Source organism: Esox lucius, chromosome 10, assembly GCF_011004845.1.
Source record: "Esox lucius isolate fEsoLuc1 chromosome 10, fEsoLuc1.pri, whole genome shotgun sequence".
NCBI lineage: Eukaryota > Metazoa > Chordata > Actinopteri > Esociformes > Esocidae > Esox > Esox lucius.
Genome location: NC_047578.1, coordinates 12,371,191 through 12,385,631, shown reverse-complemented (window position 1 = coordinate 12,385,631; position 14,441 = coordinate 12,371,191). Strand labels below are relative to the sequence as shown.

Below are 14,441 nucleotides of genomic sequence, written 5' to 3'. Positions count from 1 at the left end.
CTAAATGAATTATGTCATTTTAGTTACACAGGAAGTAGAATAGATGACTGAGCCATTTAGAAACTGGGGATGATTAGGCGGGCATAATGGCCAGATTGAAATGGTAGCCAATGATACTTGGGTTAACAACCCTATTCTTGCGATAAGTGCCAGTGACCACGTAGTCAACAGAGAGAGACACCAGTTTAAAATCCCCTCTGACAGATGATACCCTACAACACCTTGAGGCAAAGAGTCCAGACACTGGGCCTATCCCATGGTGCAGTGGTCTAAGGTCAAGGAGCCACTACATCTTGGGTTCATACTCCCTCAGGCAAGTCAAGCATCGGCAAGCTTCACCGAGGTTTTCAGTCAAAGTAATATTGATTCGGCCAACCACCTGTTTCACACAATCAGTGTGAAAAGAAGCAGTCAAGTGGACATTAAATAGTGAGAAGAAGGAGGTATGTGTACGTAGATTTACCTTCAGTGAGGCCATGCTCCAGCTGACACTCTCCACACAGCCTGCATTGGAGCCTATTTGTGTCTCTTGCAGAGAACTGGATTAGCTGTGTGATTCAGACTGTGGAAATGTAACTTGTCTCACTACCACCACGGGTGTGGAAAAGATCGAGAGAGATTTAAAGATGTGCGTCGCAGTGGGTACTGGTGGCCTAAAGTAGTACAAGCAGGCTAAAGTCGGCTAAAAGTGTCAGAGGTGGCACAAATCAAATCATCATAACTGTCGCCAGCTGCCGAACACCCGGGTAGAATACCCGACTGGGCGGCTAACTGTCATTGTGTCCCTGGGCAAGGCACTTTACCCTATGTTGCTCCTGGGAACAATGTCCCTGTACTTCCTGGAAGTCACTTTGAATAAAAGTGTCTGCTATCTGACTAAAATGTAAAAGTCTCCCACATAACCAGAGTAATTAGCATGCCTGAGACACACTCATAATGAGGGGCTCATGAATAATCACATTCACCCTTTTCAACCGTCTACAATATACGAGTGAAATGACGAAACAGGGGTGGGGGAGGAGAACAATGGTTTAAAGGAAGAAAAAGTACTGAGTAGTGCTGTCTTATCGTTATCTCAATCAAGCCGTCACAGAGGTGCTGCTCAGAGGTAACTAGAGCACCCATTACTCTGTCACTCACCGTGTGGTCACGAGACAGGTGGAGCGGAGGCTGGCTGTCCCAGACAACAGCACTAAGGAACAGGGCTTTGCACACAACCCAGGACAGGCCGAGGTTGGAAAGGGAATGATGAGGGAGAGAGGAGCGAGATAGGAATTTGAAGAAGAGGGGAAAGAAAAGAGAAAGAGAAGAAAATTAAAGGAAGACAGGAGGGAAGATGAGCAGACAAACAAAATGAAAAGCGATATGGATAGAAAAGGAGATGAGAGCTGACCTCAAGGCATATGAGGAAGGGAATGTTTTCAGCTCTCCTGTCCAAACACACACAAATCTCCTGACTTACTTTTAATAAGCTGGGTTTGATCCCATTCCAATATTATTATTTTTTTAGATGAGCAGTGGTGTGAGTTAAACCTGTATTTGGCAGTGAGGCTGTGCACATGTCACTGAGTAGAGCATGGCAGAGCGTGAATTGTGGGTTCAATTCTCACTGGAGCCATCCATATGAAAGAGCATGTGAAACACAACTGTTCAAAAGTTTGGGGTCACTTAGAAATGGAAATCAAATAAATCCAAAATGCATTGTAGACATTGTTAATGTTGTAAATGACTATTGTCGCTGGAAATGGCAGATTTTTTATGAAATATCTACATAGGCAGACAGAGGCCCATTATCAGCAACCACTGGCTGTGTTCCAATGGCACAATGTGTTTGCTAATCCAAGTGTATCATTTTAAAAGAATAATTGATCTTTAGAAACCCCTTTTACAATTATGTTAGCACAGCTGAAAACGGTTGTGCTGATTATAGAAGCAATAAAAAATGGTTTTATTTCTAATTATTATTTCTAACCTTGTCTACTTTACTTCCGATTCATTTAGCTATATTTCCTATTGAAACACATTTAACGTTTTCCTGGAAAACAAGGACATTTCTAAGTGACCCCAAACGTTTGAACGGTAGCGTATGTATTTACGTATGTGTGGTGTTCTGTGTTGAGTTGTCTCATGCTTTGTCCTTTGAAGATGCACGGCTTGTGTGCTGGAACAAAGACGTGCTAACCACTACATCAAACAAACGTGAGCGGTAGAAAGCAGAGCCAGTTCTGCTCAGCCGAGCATAATGTCGAGAAGCCCCGCGCTCTGAGTGACGTCATTTAATGCCACTTACAGCCCAACACGGGATGGCTCGGCCTATTTCAGACACCACACAACTTTCCTGAAGCATGACAGAAAGCGAGACAAATTCCTTTCCTGGCAACGCAGGAACAAATAATATAACATAATAAACGAGTAGAGAGAAGTAGACTATGAAAAAGGGATACAGAGAGTTAGAGAAAGGGACAGTGAGAGACAAAACATAAGAGAATTAGAAACATGGGAGTAAGTGAAGTGTCATTTCTACTGTATCTCTAACCACTTGTTACTCAAAACACAACATTGCAACATTAACTGTGAGGAAATTGGCTAACTTCCTGCCCTGTCAAGCATTGGAATCAAATCAGACAGGCCCAGAGCTGATGTTGATGACACCGCCAACCAACTCATTCCTCTGTAGGGAGCAGCATCATCCAAAACAGGAAATGACAATATAAGATCAATATAACTCCTAATAAAACATTCAGCAACCATATATATGCACAAGCCCACAGAATGCCATTAAAGACCCATAAAGAAACACAAGTATTGCTGTGATCAAAGATCAAACTAACTCAGATAGGTGCAAGCAAATCAACCACATACTAGAAGAGTTCTTTGCCTGTTTTCAAATCCAAAAATGACCTAGGGAAGTGAAGAGAAATAACTCATCTCAAAGTTTTCCAACAAGGATGAGGTATGTCTAAAGTATGAGAAGAGAGAGGATCAAGGGTAATATGTCATTCCAAGTTCAGGGATTAAGTAATCAATCATTGTCTTTCGGTCCTGATAAGTAAAGCAAGGCTAGTAGCAGGCCTAGAAATAGGCATTTAAAACACTGCAATTGAAGAAACTCAACAAAACACATTATCCTGTTATATTTATTGCAAGCTGGAGCTTGAGGGTCTACTGGTGCTTCTCGAAATGCTAAAGCAGAAATAATGTAACCTGAGAACTGCTAGTTTTCATTGTAACCATTGGGATTCATGTAGACCTGCAGCATTAGGTGACTGTAATTATCAACACGTTAGAGAAAACAAGCAGTTCCCCAGGTCTTCAGTGAGTGTATTACAGTGAGTTGTATGCTTATGCTTTCACTATATAAAAAGAGAAACAAATGCCTCAGAACAGGGGTTAAACCTGGGAAATGCAAAAACAGCCAGGTATATTTTCACAGCCTGCATCTGACAAATTTATATTTTTGTCTTAACTGGCAACATGAGGGCAGAGTTAGGATTAGGTTTTAAGGTTTAGTGTTAGAAGATATTGGTTCAGGATTCGGTTAGGAGTTACGCTCAGGGTTAGGTTGACAGATAGTTAGCTTCGTGTGTGTGTTATTGAACACTTACAGAACACATTACGATGTCCGTTCAGTGTGTTTTATTTACCTTGATAATACTGCTACGTCGAGGGATTCCTCTAACGTCTGTAGTTTTTCCCGCCTTTTGGTTGTCAGTCATGGGAGATTGTGGAGCAGTGTCCTTTTGGACAGCTGTCACGCTTTCTGACATACCGCAGCCTCCGTTGGACAACAATTCCTCGAGGCTCACCCCGTTGGCCGGCGAATGTTTCATCCCAGCAACCGGTGGGCGCGCACCCTACCGGTGTTGTCGAAGTCCGCTACAAATCTGGATTATCTTTAACCGTAGCTGCGTCTTGTTCGGTGTTCTCCTCGCTACGTGAAATAACTGACAAGCATTCTATCCACAGTGGTTCAACGCGCCAGAGCGAGTCGAGGCTTTGATATACAAAGCGACACACAGTGTGCTCTTGCTCCGGGAAACTACCCAAAGATATCTACTACAAATCATAATTGTTCATCGGTAGATAATGTTTTAAGCGTCGAAAATGCATGTAACGTTGCATATAACTTACAGCATCCCTTCCAACTGGTGAGGTGCGTTCGTTACGTTGCCCGCGACTCCACAGAAAAGAATGTCAAAAAGAGATTATCGTTAGTGACCCGGATGGCACACCTCAAGTGCGCAGCAGTGAGCACTACTGCCGGCGCTAGTGCAATCTTCGTAATGGGGAAGTGAAGGCAATGTGCTTGACTTGACAGTTTTCAATGCGTTCTGACACATAGCCCTTCACCTACGTACTGCCCACATTCGTGGAGCTGTGGCTTCAGGTAGCCCACCAGTGAACGTCGTGTTTCTAGCAGTTGTTGAGTCATGTAATAGAATTGCTGATGCATAACCACATGTCCGTATTAAACCTGTTGGGTTCTAATTTTGTTACTCTCATTAGTAAGTTGAAACCCCGCCTATGTTTTTTTTTAAAGATTCTGTATTTTGGTATTTTATTATTTTTATATTTGAAATAATTTATACAGCCTATGTATATTTACCAGTGGATACCAGTGAACCTTAAACTTAATTGAGGAGAATGGGCTCAAATTAATGTCTGGATTGGAGTAAATTGAATGGAGTTACACAGAATAAACACAGTGTGAAATACCATTCCATGTCCTACATTTCAACCATTTATATGAGTCTATTCTCCTCAACAAAGAGAAACGTATCTTTTTCAATACTCCTTCAAAGTTTTTTTTTTTAATCACTTATCTATTTGCTCAAGTTTATAATGAAGTTTGAAACTCTAAATTCAATAAAAACAATGTCAGCCAGGCGGTCTTACTTTCCAAACCGTAAACTGCACATTCATTTTCTTTCACCACCCAACCATTATTTCAAAAAGTTTATTGAAATATATGTTTAACTTGAAATAAAATTAGTACATTGGTTAAATCGCCAAAATTGTCTAAATGTAACTATTTTAACAACCAGAATCTAAAACGAAATATACCAGGTACATGTTTCAAACATACTCTTCATATGCAAGAATACAGCAGGCTACTTACATAATTTTTTGCCTTTCACCCAGAGCAATTGACAAATTGCACTTTTTCTTTATAAAGGTAATTCCATATTTCAATTGGGAATTCACCATCAATTCTAATGATGAAGCATACGAGACTGCTGATGAAGGTTCTGTAGAGCATGCTGGGAAGATTGTTGTTATGCAGGCATCAATTCAAAATCAGTAATCATCTTAACAAAAAATCTATCATGTTGTTATTGGATTTAATTCCTACTCTACTATTTGATGTCTGGGTTTTCAAATAAATGGGCTGATATTTCAGTGTGTGTGTGTGCGTGTGTATTCATTCTGATCTACACACTCCTTAATGTCTCTGTATTGTCATTGGGGGAGGGAAGTCTCAGGGGGACAATGAATACACTGGTTGGAAATACATTGGAGGATATCCATTCACAGTGTGATGTTTTATTGGATGTGTCCTGACCTCCACCTTATTTTTTATATAATTCAATACTTTTGATCAGGGCCCAATTTCACTTTATTCACTATACCATGCAATACTTCTAACCAGGACCTTGGGCTCTAGCATTCATGCAATATTTGACTTTAGTTTGCAGCAATTATGCATGTACCAGTCCAACAGTTTTAGGATTGTGGATAGGAAGTAAAAATGATAGGACTGATGGATGCCAGCAATTGGTAGAACAGAGAAGGACATTTGACTTTGTCTGGCAAACTTAGCTGCAGTTAGTTAAGCTATGTGCTGTGAATTCTAAGTAGATATCATAAATAAAAGTAGTTTCTGGCTGGGAACCAAGCTATGAACTCTCCATCCACTTCCCGTTTCTCTCTCTATCTATCTATCTATCTATCTCTCTCTCTCTCTCTCTCTCTCTCTCTCTCTCTCTCTCTCTCTCTCTCTCTCTCTCTCTCTCTCTCTCTCTCTCACACACACACACACACACACACATACACAAACACAGAAACTGCACGGTCATTAGTGAGACTCAGTGACCATAATGTTCGGAGCTATGATTTAAACTCAACAGTACAGAATGAAGCCACAAGGGGGCGGCATATGTGTTGGGGAAGTTACCACATCTGTCCTTAAATTCCCCATTCGTATATGTGTAATCGATACATAAACTTTCTCCAAACCTCCTAGTACCTAAGTCCTGCTTTGGCACAGCCCCTTTCTGCACGGAAGGCAGGTGAATGAACAGCGCGTGGCAGAGTGTCAAAGGTCCTTGATAATGCTGCAAGCTTTCATCAAGAATAGTTTGTGATATAAGCCCTATATGGGTGGCAGTTACTCACTGCGCCCAAGTTATGTCTTGCGGGGTCTTTAACCACCTGTAGGACCGAAGTCGCTCTTCCCTTGTGTGCGAAGCAGTTCCCATCCCTGGCGGTGATGGAGGCAAGGATGCTCTCGGTGCATGGATAGTACTTGGAGAGGATCCAGGGTGGCATGCTGGTTTATGCCTCTATAATTGATGGATTTGATTGCTTTGTCAGCTAAATTGTGTTTATTTGTTATAATGCAACTGTAATCAATCTCAACAAATAAAGTTATATTCTCTTCAACTATACTTTTACTTTCCGAAAATGTCTGTAATGTTTTAGATTTCTAAAAGGCATATTTTATTAACTCATGTCACAAAAAATTCTGACGTTGAAAGTAAACTAGACGGTGAATATGATGACTATTATAAATAAATATTTAAACCCCTACATATTTTAGATATTTGCAGAGTAGCCTAGTGTTTTAAAAGAAAGTTGTAACAAAATTACAAGTAACCAGGACAAAAATAAAACACTGGAAAAACACCCCTGCTGTTTTTGGAACGACCCAATTAGCTTCAACTAGTGTGTAGGGTGTGACTTCTGACAACTAGATTCATCTTTTTTCGCGCACCTTGTTCTGGGGAGTTGGCGCGACAGCCAGTGTGCTTAATTTATTCTGTTTTAACGATTTTAGAAATGGTGAGTTGTTACATCTGTTTGAGAAGGATCTATTCACAGTATGCATAGCTTTAGAAAGCTTATTATTTAGACTAGCGAATTGTTAATTATTTTTCTAAGACCGCAGCTAACTAGCTAGCTAGTTTTTCACAGTACCACGTTTACTAACCGTCCGACCGTAGTTAGCTTAAGTGAAGTTACATAGCTATAATATTTCTTGGTTTTACTCATCTGTCAACAGTTTATTAAAACAATCAGTTAGCAAGTTAGTGTAAATTAGCTCGTTTTTTGAAGTCCGAAGCTTACTAACAGTCCTTAGTTTGCTTGGAAATTACACATGGTCACTATCATTATCACCAGTTGGTAAATTTGAGTAACCAGATCAGGTCATAGGCCAGTTGGGCTAAACACCTATCTAGTTAGACATTGCTAATGTTCCCTGTTCGATCTGGCGGTTGCCTCGTGGCTCCTGTAGGCGTTAGCTAGCAGTTTGCACTGAGCGTTATGAACCTTACTACAGCTAGCTACAACTAACTGCCTATAGTTAATTTGCCAAAGGTAGTACATAATAACAATGTAATTGGTATCTAGTAAATGTTTCTATAGGTATTTGGGAACCAGTTAGCTTGCTAGTGGGGGACTGGTGGACATTCACAATGTCCTGGTTGCTGAAAAATAGCTTTGATAGCGCTCAGGATTGTTTTGATTTCCCGCTTACCTTTTTGATTATATAATCCTGGATCAAATGATTAAGCACATGATACTTAATTGCAACTAACTCATAGGTAGGTAACTAACTCACTTAATTTGTGACTGAGCTCTTAAGATGGCTCAGTAGTTCAGATGTCCACAGATTGCTACAATACTTCTGTCAGCTACATCTTGTTGTTTGAATTACACCTTGGCACCTAGTTGTCAGTTACTGTAAGTATTCATGCACTTCTTTACACAAGGATTTTCAGAAGCCGAAAAACGGATGTCCGACGGCCACATCATCTAAGCTGTCAAATGGTTATATTTTACCTGAAGGTAAAATGACACCAAACACCCTTTTTGTTGGAGGAATCGACATGAAGGTGAGTAGCCAGCTAAACAGCTGGTACGGAATGTAACTAGAGTGCTGGATCATTTCTACACTGCAGATTTACCGCTAAGACCAAAACAGTGTATTTGAAAATAATTCCTCCCTTGAAATAATTGAAACATTACAAAATAATCACCTATGTGGTAGTTTTAGCCTGTCTGTCACAATGTATTTTGTGTACTTTACTTGCTATTGAACATTTGACTTAATTTACACTGGCTGGTATCCTGTGTTAGTGATGAGTACTTGGATTTTGACTGGTTATTGTATGTTGTCCAAGTAAACCAAAAATAATGCCCTAAGGAATGCTATTTCACATCTGACTCGGCCATATGTCTCTTTAGGTGGAGGAGAACGAAATCCGTGACTTCTTTGCGAGATTTGGTGCTGTTAAGGAAGTTAAAATAATCACTTACCGTGGAGGCATCTGCAAAGGGTGAGTGTGATTAGTATGCTGTAGTCGGGACACTTGGAACCGTCCACGTAAACACTTGCAACATTTGGTGTAATGCCCTTCTCTGAATTTGCGTAGATATGGATTTGTTTACTTCAGTGAAGATGTCGACATCCAAAACATCGTTGAAGTAAGTGGACTTTATTTAACATGGTCACGTCTTTAGGAGTATTTAAACCTTGGGCTTCACACTAAGCACTAGCTAATGTTTTGGCTTCCCTATTTTTTACTGTAAAGCAACAGATCAGTTTTAAAGGGAGGAGACTGAAGCTGGGTCCAGCAATCATGAAGGAAAGGAGCTCGCGTGAGTCTGTGTTGCTTGTTTAATTTGGCATTCAAAATGCATTCTGGAATTTTTGGACACTGCTGTTGGTAATGTCAAGAAAAGAGGGTTACTGGAAAATTGTGTATGTTTGTTCTAGATTTTATCAAACCACTTGCTTTCAAACTTGGAATTACATGATTTACTGAATTATTCTAGAGATTTTACTCATAGATTATGTACATATAAATGCCCCAAACCAGTCCCAGACTGCATTGTTAAAGTGGCTTTGTGTAGAATCCTGCCTCTTTTATTGCAAGGCTGAATTTTAAACAATCTCACGTCTTGTCTCCTCCTTTTACCAAATGTGAACAGATTAGTATTAGCTAGAAAATTAGTGGCATTATGGTGGGGGTAGTTCTGCGAACAAACCGAGACAGACCGGTAAGAAAGTTTGACTGTGGAATATCTCAGGCACTTGAAACTAATTTGTAGAATAAAATCTAAAACATTAACTTAAAAACATTCCTTGCCGAGGCCTTATTCTGTTTATGGCAGTAGTAAAAACCTTACAGATGTCCTCTATTAGTCTTTTTTTGTGCTACAATTCCACAGCAGAAGTCTCTTGTAACAAAAGCAAGTTTACATACACTTTTGCAGATCAATTTGACTGAGTTACAAAATATTTTTGTGATATTGCCATGCGTCTGTTTATAGCCAGCTAGAAATGTGGCTAGAGGTTGGTTTGTTTGCTCCGCCCAGGTTCCATGCAGTCTCACTTGGTTGGTCCAGCCCCTTGGATCAGCCCCTCCCAGTATGTCTACTGCACCTGCTGCTCTCCTGTGGGAGGGGGCATGGCACAGCCAGCACCTATAGTCAGTGGAGGAAACCCTTACATTCAGGTACAGACTTGTCATTGGCTCAAGTGGCATCTTCGCTCACCAATGTAATGTCTGTCCCAGTAAGACATTGCAGTATTTTCCAAATAGTTTGTTTTGGTGTGTCCTCCCCCATCACTTTGACTCTTTACATTGATGTTATAGATCATTATTTGGGCCGTGGGAATTCAATCAAGACCTCAGTGGCGGGTCTTTCACCGGGTAGCCTTTTTGTTTAATCTGATTTAAAGCCAAATTAAATTCCTGTTTATTCTGATAGAATTTGGCCTTGTGAAACCCTAACAGACCTAATTCTGTAAACAATCCATGTGATGGGAAATGTCTTTCCCTCATTGGGCTGATAATTGGCGTGAAAATAAACGCAATCCCCTAAACAGTAACAACTCAAGTATATTCCCAGAGTCCCCCATGCATGTATATACCCTAACCTCTGATTTTAGGCTGCGTGGCACCAATGATTTTGTCAAGGTCATCATACCTGAACTTGTCTTTCATCTCCGGAGCTGACACTGTAGTGCAGTGCATTAGCGCACTCATGTATTGGTACAATTTCAATGCACTGTTTTCAGGTCAGTTGCTGTATTTGGGTCAGGAGTCGTTCTCACTTGAAATGAGCCAAACCATGGTTAATTTGGAAGTAGTTAATTTAGACCAGGATGCTGTTATTTGGTGCCTTCTCTGGTGCAATTTGTGTTCATGAATAGGTCTGCTGATATATAGAACAAGCAATCACATAAAGTCATGTTTTGTCTGTAAGGCTCTGCTATGTACTCCCCAAGCCAGCTAAACGAGTGTCACTAAAATGAAACAGATTATCTTAGTTGATATGCTGAGGGAAGAACCTACACTGGTATTCATTTCTCCTCCTTCAGCCGTACTCTTACAACAGCCTTCAAGGTCTCATGATCCCACAGATGCCCATGAGCTACTCCCAAACAGCCTACGCATACCAGGTAGTGTTCTTTCTCACCCTGCCTACATGCATTGCATAAATCACTTGCACATGACAATGTTTTCCACACAAAAAAACACTTAAACTTGTTACTTAAAACATTACTTCACACTGAGTTAATGAGTGACTCCAACTGTACAAGATGTTTCATGAAACCCCTGCGTGTGATAATACAGAAACGCACTGAAGTTACACTTACTGATCCTCCGAACCGTTGAATTCCCGTAAGATGCAGTTGCGTTGCGGTCAGGATGTCTTCATCCCTACTTCACTGACCATGGGGTAACTTTCTAACCCTGCTCTCTCTCTCAGTACGCCTCACCACACTGGAGCGGCGAGCAGAGGACACGTCTCGTCAACCAGGTGGGACTTTCTTTCTCTGAGTGACTGGCCGCATTTAGCCAACAGTTAAGAATGCATTGCCAGTATGTTAATTCAAGTTGAACTGAATTGGGCTAGCAGCAATGCCTCAGTAGGTGTTTTCACTATGTATTGGGTCAACTCTCCAAATGGCCACTGGGTGGCAGTGTTAGGCTTCCGTTGCTGCGATGAGTGCCTTGAGACATTCTGTAGGTAATCTGCTAGTGTGAGTCAGCTTTTGTAGTGATTTGTTTGTTGTCTAAGGGTAACTCGTGTTAAGGTTAACTGTGGTTGTTTCAGCCGGCTCATTATGTGATGTGATGCCCCGTTTCCAGACCTTTGTGGACTGTGGAGTCCAGACTCTGCTGACCCTACTCTAGTCCACAGTCCAGTGACCCTCATGCGTTACCAGGCAAGTGTACAAACACACACACTTACCATATTGCTATACTAGGCAAGTGTACTCCATTCCCTTTAGTATTTGTCTTTAGTCTTCTCTTGGTCCCTTTTGGCTCTTCAGCCCTTTCTGTCCATTATTTCTTTCCCCCCCCCCTGCGGTCTTCTATCATGGGCTTGCAGACTGCCTAGAGCTCATTGTTCATGACGCAATGGTTGTGTGAATTAGAATCAGTTTGTCTTAAGAAATATTCTCTGTGCTCTTTCCTAGTTGTCAGGTTGTGGAGTTCTTAGTATCTGTCTAACTCATGTTATCTCCCTGCCACCACCTCAACTATATTCAGGCCTTTAAATCACCAATGCTATTTGAAGAGGTGAGAGAGAATGTGAAGGATTTGAGGATAAGCTCATTTGAAAAGGAAACCCTCCCATTTTCCAATTCCCAAATTCCTGATATTTTCATTTATCAACCCTTAATGCCATACTTGTTTTCATTAGTCATAGGCTTAATTGGTTAACAGGTGTGATCTTTTAAAATGTGAATTCTGCGGCCTGAGAGGTTTGGGAAACCTGATAGAGGTTGACTTAAGGATTGCTTTTCTGTTCTCCACAGGCGGCGACCTGGCCCAGTCTGCACAAAAAAAAGGCGTTTGGAGAGCTAGAAGAAACGCAGACTTTAAAAATGAACATTTCCAGGATGCTTTCTCTTGGACATCCGTCGCTAGCTTTGAGACGTGTTTTAACACAAGACCGCAGCGGCTAAACACTGATGGGCGTGGTCACTGGCAGATGCTCTATGATTGGCTAGGACCACGGCCCTGGTGCTTTGACCTGCTTTTAAACTAACTCAACCACTCTCACACAGGGAGGAGAGGCTGTCATTTTGGAGTTCAAGGCACATGGCAATTTATGGTGTCACCATTTGTTTGTTTTTGTGAATTTATTTCTATTGTTAGTTTTTTTTTTTCGTTGTCTATAGCCAAAATTATTTTAAGCTTACCTGTTCCTATTTATATTGTTTGACTACTTATGTAAAAAAAATATATGTTGGTTTGTTTGGTTTTTAAGTTTTGTTTGGACCTCTGCACATTTGTGTTACAAGAAATGTATCTTTAGAACAGAGTTTCCCGATGATTAAGTTCTACTTTAACTTCCATCCCCATATTCAGATTAGGATAATCTGGTGCATATAATTATGAGGCGGAATTGGGCACAGAATTCGCTCATCTTTTCGGGGACGGCTTTTTTCTTGGGGCTCTAATTCTTGGCCTTTTTGTTTGTTTTCTGCTGTCTTGGTCACCTTTTTTTTATTTCTATATACATCACAGAAATACAAGCCAAGTGCCTACATTTATTTCTGTTTAGTGGTTTATTGGATGGATGTTAGTGTGTTCAGAATTGAGATATGCTGATGTTATCTTGAGTGTAGCCATTTCCGGAGTTATTGATCTTTTTATGGCTAATGTTTTTCTGTTCAAAATGGCACCCTTTTTAATGCAGTACATGTAATAAGGACCCTGGGAAAAAGTAGTGCACTGAATTGGCAATGCTGTGCTTTTTGTGTGGGCCTTGAGTATTGCAGTTTCCAACTTAAGGGAATATTTGACTGGCCAACGTTTCTTAGTTCAGCTCTTGCAGTACGCTGTGGCCGAGAGGAGAATCATTGCATCAATTTCCCCTGAAGGTGTTGATAAAGAACTTGTATAATGCAGCCCAGCAGCCTACCCTGTTCTGGAAACCTGTTTTAAATCACTCACAAATTAAGGACTTAACTAAAAGCAAATTGTTGTATTATTACTGTTCAAGTTCACTGTATTATTTGCACTGATTTGTTGTGGATGTTCTGTAGTGTGTATTTTTTTATTTTTTGAGGTGGAGGATTTTATTTATGAAACTCTAATGCACTGACGCCATCTTTTCTTTTTGATTATAATCACTTTTCAGACCAAAGGGTTACCTGGGTTCATGTAAAAGACATCAGTTATTTCGGTACAGCAGAACATCAAATTGGGGTCCCAAGTCAGATTTTTGTTAATCGTCCAGTGTTTTCTCCAGCCTAAGGATTGACTTGGACTTGCAGACCCATTTTGAATGCGGCCATACTGCCAATTATTTGGTTGTATCACTTTCCTGCTGCTACCTGCAGATTAGTAACGTTTTAGCCACATGGCATTTTCTCAGTTTTACAGCTTTTCTGGTCAGCTATGGTACATTAGTTTATCAGCTATAGGTTACCTCCTATGACACTATTTATTGATTGGAATCAGCCCAGATTGAAGTGTTGTGTTTATGGGGAGCCGTGGGTCGGTCGCTGTTGAAGTTCGGTTCTTGTTGGAAGTGTTCATGTTGACTATTTAAGGTTTGGATTCGTTTTGTTAAAAATAAAATTGAATTTCTCATGATGTTGTACTTCTATTTTAGCTTAGTTTTTATAGTTTTTCACAGATCAATATTATACAAGTCAAACAGTCCTCTTCTGATCAGGAGCTTTATTTCCTAAATGACAGCACTTTCTGCAGGATCTCTCCACAGTTGGATAGATGTTCTCCAGTCTCCACTGGTGGCCATCAGACCTAAGTCATTGGTCAAAGACACGAAGATTGGATACACATTCCTACTGTTATACACTCAGGTATATTGTAATATGAAGCTGCCCTTGGATCCTTCACTAAATTCAGTGTTGTACTTGAAGGATTGGGGGAATGTATCTGATCTATGCCACAATTTGATTTCTTGTTTACGTTTGTCTTATTGTTGTGTCTCTGTGCACCCCCTAGCAGAACGTTTTGCAACCAAAACAAAAGCTGTAATTGCAAAATGTCAGTTTAGTTCTCAGTTGTTTCTGCATATTTCCAAGAAGTAGCTGCTGGTTGGTCGCAGCTGCTTTTCTGTCATGGCAACAGAACAGACCGTTATCTTTTGGCTACAGACTTATGTTTTTGTTGCTGCATCAGATACAGTGATAATGTATGATGGTGTGACGGCTCTGGGGG

The 14,441-nt window shown here is 40.6% G+C and overlaps 2 protein-coding genes across 4 annotated transcripts in view; one reads left to right on the top strand and one right to left on the bottom strand.

Annotated features, from left to right (window-relative positions):
• The window catches only part of LOC105023629 (inactive phospholipase C-like protein 2), a 29,568-nt gene extending 25,125 nt beyond the window's left edge, over window positions 1-4,443 (bottom strand). Inside the window, exon 1 of one of the 2 annotated variants that reach the window (XM_010892982.5) lies at window positions 3,645-4,443. In XM_010892982.5, the coding sequence (XP_010891284.1) occupies window positions 3,645-3,830 (186 nt within the window). In that variant the 5' untranslated portion in view covers window positions 3,831-4,443. The remainder of the gene's footprint in view (window positions 1-3,644) is intronic. The other variant, XM_010892981.5, reaches the window with a different exon arrangement.
• Window positions 4,444-6,962: 2,519 nt separating this feature from the next.
• Window positions 6,963-12,744, top strand: dazl (deleted in azoospermia-like). Of its 2 annotated transcripts, XM_010892985.4 has the most exons (10): window positions 6,963-7,062; window positions 7,995-8,117; window positions 8,470-8,561; window positions 8,658-8,709; window positions 8,817-8,883; window positions 9,604-9,743; window positions 10,613-10,693; window positions 11,005-11,055; window positions 11,388-11,464; window positions 12,062-12,744. In XM_010892985.4, the coding sequence occupies exons 1-9, from the start codon at window positions 7,060-7,062 to the stop codon at window positions 11,430-11,432; spliced, it is 654 nt and encodes a 217-aa protein (XP_010891287.2). In that variant the 5' UTR covers window positions 6,963-7,059; the 3' UTR covers window positions 11,433-11,464; window positions 12,062-12,744. The 2 variants fall into 2 exon arrangements, with proteins under 2 accessions (XP_010891287.2, XP_012990999.2); XM_013135545.3 differs by lacking the exon at window positions 12,062-12,744 and having other exon boundaries at window positions 11,353-11,460.
• The last annotated feature ends 1,697 nt before the right edge of the window (window positions 12,745-14,441 follow it).